The following is a 5,109-nucleotide window of genomic DNA, read 5'->3' on the forward strand; positions in this document are numbered from 1 at the left end:
ATCAATAAGCACATAGATAAAACCAGAAGACTTCATGAAGCTATCCACATCAGAAGATATCAGCCTGACCTTAACAGAGATGAAGGTGTTCGTTTATCGCATGCATATGATAAACTTATCAACTTGTAATTATTCATATTCAAAAACAATTTCCAACTTTAAGCATAGTTAGTTATATGAACAATGTAATTTCTATTAATAAAAGACTCCAATACTAGCAATAGTTGTTTATTTAATCTTCAATTAATCTTTTTTAATTCATTTACTTTACTTCAATTATTTTACTTAATCAGCCTGTATGTTATTTTAAGAATTATATACCTCTTATTGTACCTGTTAAAATTTAATGTAATGTATCAATAAACCATTTATCTCTTGTGTGTTCTTAATAATAAGCATTAATGTATATATAGTTTGCCCATCACTTCTTCTCATTATGTGCCTGAGGACGACGGGGGAAACACGTCGAAACGTTGCATAAAACTTTAACCAGTGATTGTTGTTCCATAAAGCTGTGTCTATATATCGTACTCACAATTGCTAAATGCCATTCAAAGACTTTATATAATTATATCATACTGAATTTTAAATCAATAGCAATAACCTAAATACATCAAATTATCAAAATCATCCTGCTCTCAAGTCTCAAATTGTTAATAATAAAGGACAAATATCATTAAATTCAGCCTTCGCCAATGTTCGTTGAACATTGACTTTGCCATGGAAGGCTGACATATTTCCAGGTAAATTGGCAAGAGCAAAGAACTCTGTCTAAAGATTGATTTTGATTGGTTAGAATAGGATAGTAATTTGCAATCAAGACGAAATAGTTTTCATATCTAAAAGATTATTGTACTCAAATAACAATATTTCATGAATAATTATTGGTTGTTTTATTATTTATCATTTGAACGGAAACAAGCTTTATGTTATGGCGATCTAAATTCAATACAGTGGGGTAACTAGCAGAATTCTAGTCAAATATTTTGCTTAACAACGATATTATTAACGCACTTTTGCATATTTAGTTACAACACAGTTGACTTCTTTTTCCAGATAAGTCCAAATCTAAGCGCCTTTCTAGTAATAGAGGCCCCCGGTGGCTCAGCTTGATCGATATGACGACGTTTTCTTATGCAAGTCAGAGGGACTGACATGAAAAGAGAGTTGAGCCAACAATGTATGTAATAATACCTTTCCCGTTTCTTGATGATGTTCAAAAGCCTGTATTAGTTCTGTTGCCCATTCTATTTTATCTGTACTTGGCGTGAAAGCTTCATTTACCACTGGCACTTGATTGGGATGTATAATCTGTTTTCCAGTATACCCCATTCGAGCTCCTTCTAACGACTGTCTCTTTAATGATTCCATATCTAAAATCATAACATGGCAGTTTGTAAATGTGCAGCAAATTAATTTGATCTGGACGATTATTTACCTTGCAATTTAGCTATATATTTCGTCACCAATGGTAGCATTTCATGTTGATAATACCAATAAAATAATTACAAACCTTTAAGATCTATAGATACCATATCAATAGCTTGTAATTTGTAAGCTTTGGCTGTCATTACTACCTGTTGCCTTGCGAACATGATTTCAGATCCTTCAGAACTTCTAGTTGCACCTATATAACATAAGAGAGGTCATATTATAACCTTTGGAGGGGGATCATGTAGTCCTTTAGTCCTTACTTCACTTCATATTATTTGTTTGATTGTAACTGACGGTAAGGTTCTTTGATAAGAAAAAAATTTTCGATGTTATTATATTCTATAGTTTATATTTTCAAACAGGCCAATTGACCTTGCGATTCGTAATGGATATTAACCACATCAGTTGGTTAAATCAATACAAATATTTTATTGCTACTGCAATATTTTTTGAATGATACCACTATAGAAGTAAACATCTAAATTATAAAAGTACATGTTACCAGATACGACCGCGATTGGTCAGTCACTTCTCTTATTATACGGAGATGAAAGTGTTTATTATATTTGTGATATTAAACTAGATTTCTATAACAGAAGTACAGTATGCACCGTAACATATCAGAATCAAAGCAGCAAAATGAAAAAAAAACCTATATCTGCACAAAAGTCATCTGAACCAAACACAACGCCATCAATGTGGTAAATCCCTTCCTTGGTGTGTTGTGTAGCTGCGTTCAAGGTGTCTCTTAGATTCATTATACCAATTGCACTCTCAACATACGTTATCAAATAAGGTTGATAGTTTTTAATATTCTTATCTTTTAGCACGGCTTGAAATTGATTTGTAAACTGAAATGTAAATGTGACAAGAATTGTTTCTTTTGATACTTGTAAAAGTATACAAAATACACTTAAATTGCTCTGCTAGGTGCCGCAGACTCGAATCCTCCTCAAAGTTAGAAACATTCATGTGCATGTGCTTTAGAGAGTCGGCTCTGTGTTGTTTTCACCCCTAATACCAATAATAGTCTGCTAGGCGATTACGTGTCCTCCCCCCCCCCCCCCTCAAGGTAAGAAAAATTCTGATGCCTGTGCCGGTGCTTTTGAGAGTCGACCAGGTGTATAGAATATAGAATGATGTTGCTAAGATGGGTAAGTATGTCTTCTTTTAACCACCAATCTAATACAATATTTTGTTGTTTGCTGATATGGTTAGTCTACATTTTAATCACATTTCATAAAAAATCGGCAACAAGTCGTATAGTTTTCAGATCGATCTTGCTTGCACATTTATACAATTTGATTTGATTCACAGATCGTCAATTTTCAATTGTGGGGAATCATAAGAAATATCGAATAAGGGGTCATTTATATGATATGATACCGCTACCATTGTACCCTGTGACTATCTTTGAAAAGTAACTTGTTACTTCCAATCACCAAAATCTGTTAACAAACCATTATTCAAGGAGTGTAAGTGTTGTGTAGGCATGGATATGTAGCCTATGATAAGTATGTTTATTTCCTTACAAATTCTAATTCAAGTTAACCTTACCATTTGCAGTTCTTCAACATAGTCAACTTTAGGTAAAAGGATAGTTTGTGGGAGGTTTGTAGCAGAAAGAATAACATTTAGATCATCCTGATAAAGACCACTCGAGACAGAATTTATTCTTACAGCTATATCTGTAATACCAAACTCCATTGTATCTAACACTTTACATACGTTTTCTCTGGCCTGGGCCTGAAAGTACAAAACCATCATCGTTCCGGTTTTTTTTTATAAGCTTTTATTTTTTAATGAGGCTACAAAAAACGAAACGAAATTTTGGTCTAGAAATGTCTATATTAAAAAATCAAATCTTATAATGCAAGTTCTAATTTTATTTGGACTGCACTACAATTCGACTACCATCAAACATTGTCAATGTCATTTGACTTACGGAGCTTCAATATGAATAGACCAGATCTGAAGAATTCCAAAAACAACATTACCAAACCATCCGATTGAATCTGGTCCTATTACCAATTAACACTAACTACCTCACTATTAGTTTACCTGATTTACATGATCTTTGATCTGCATTAAGCATTAAGGGCTTCTAGATCACCGCGGTATTTTTTTGTACGTGCGCATTGTGAAAAATAGAGAAAAAGGGGTATAACTCGGGTTGTATTGGTTTGATTTCATTTACTGTATCGTGGAGGGGTTGAATTTTACGTTGTCAACTTCCAAGCTATGTTCATGTTAGATTTAAATTGGTTCAAAGTTTCAGGAGAGACGCGGCTACGTTTCGGTTTTCAAGTGTCTGACATCTTGTCTTCATGAATCTATATTTGGAGTTTCAATTCCATTCAAAAATATGTAGACCAGGACGCAGTTTTCCCATGTTTGTAGGCCAAGTATTTTTTGTGTGAAATACCTCTTACATTTGATTCAATGTGCAGCATAATGGCGTCTTTCAAATTGCATTGCATAATATTATGCTTGTCAGGCTGATTGGTATGTAGCTGCTTGCGTAAGTCTTCTTTCCTTTCTTGAAAATCTGTACCATATGAGCTGTTTTCCATTCCCCTGGAGGGAAGCCTTCTTATTTATATTTGTCTATCTTTGACTTTTCGTTGCTGGAAGCGGACGTTAATTTGTCATCTATCACTACCACAACCACCACCACAAGATTTGCTCGAAAGGATAAGGATATCTGTATACACATTGATACCAATTTGTTGATGGTGATATCATGTTCTGGTACTATGGGTAAACCTCTTGGTCACGATACATATGTTTGCACAGGCCATTAATTTTATAGCGATTTTATAGACCTGCTTACTCGCCATATCAATTTTCAAAATTTGTTGGTAGGCCTATGGCCTGACATGTATCACGGATAATAATAATTGGTAAAATTTAAGAAAAAATAAAAGAAAATGACTTTTTGGTCAGTGGGTATATCTGCTGGATAAGCTAACGGGAAGATTTGATGACTTGATCACACTTAATGAATCAATGTCAAGAATAGGGAATAGGGCTAACCTTCTAAACACTAAGCTGCTCGATACATCCCCTGTTCGATGACAAAATATTTAAGCTATAATGTTACCTTCATATTTAAAGCTACACCATCTTCACACTCCAGAACGGCACAATCAGTATTCAGCTTTGGTACTTTCTGTAGTTTCTTTATATCATGACCAGGAATATACATTAAACTTCTCCTGGGAATGTATTTCTTTTCTGTGGAATCTGTGTTGAAATATCTGACGGATGAAATTATAAACGCGTTCTGCTTGTGCGTATTTCTTTCTAGTTTCTTTATTAAAGACCGACAACTTTTCAAGAATTTCATGATGATCAGCTATTCGTGTACAAAATAATCTAAAAAAATAAACAGTGAAGATAAATTAAGAAATGATTTAAGAGTTTAATTAAACCATAACAATATGCCGCTCTATAGTCAAATTTGTAAGTCAATTTGAAGCCTTATAATGCCTGTAATTTGTATTGGAAAAGAAGGATTCGGATTACTGACAAAAACGTGAACAATTCTGGCAACACAAATCGTGCGAGTTCGCTTTATTTACATTACTTATTCTAGTCATGAGAATCAAATAGCTCCACACACTCTGGTAATTCATTTGCCATCTGTTAATGTTAAATCTCAACCTTCTAATA

At 33.8% G+C, this 5,109-nt stretch overlaps 1 protein-coding gene across 1 annotated transcript in view; it reads right to left on the reverse strand.

Annotated features, from left to right (window-relative positions):
* LOTGIDRAFT_127794 (hypothetical protein) overlaps positions 1-4,783 on the reverse strand; it is a gene marked incomplete at both ends in the record, with an annotated part of 7,358 nt that extends 2,575 nt beyond the window's left edge. The window contains 5 exons of the mRNA XM_009063625.1: positions 1,195-1,373; positions 1,514-1,627; positions 2,087-2,285; positions 2,992-3,180; positions 4,538-4,783. Coding sequence (XP_009061873.1) covers positions 1,195-1,373; positions 1,514-1,627; positions 2,087-2,285; positions 2,992-3,180; positions 4,538-4,783 — 927 coding nt within the window. The remainder of the gene's footprint in view (positions 1-1,194; positions 1,374-1,513; positions 1,628-2,086; positions 2,286-2,991; positions 3,181-4,537) is intronic.
* Between the last annotated feature and the right edge of the window lie 326 nt (positions 4,784-5,109).

The sequence above is a fragment of the Lottia gigantea genome, assembly GCF_000327385.1.
Source record: "Lottia gigantea unplaced genomic scaffold LOTGIsca_59, whole genome shotgun sequence".
NCBI classification, from domain to species: domain Eukaryota; kingdom Metazoa; phylum Mollusca; class Gastropoda; family Lottiidae; genus Lottia; species Lottia gigantea.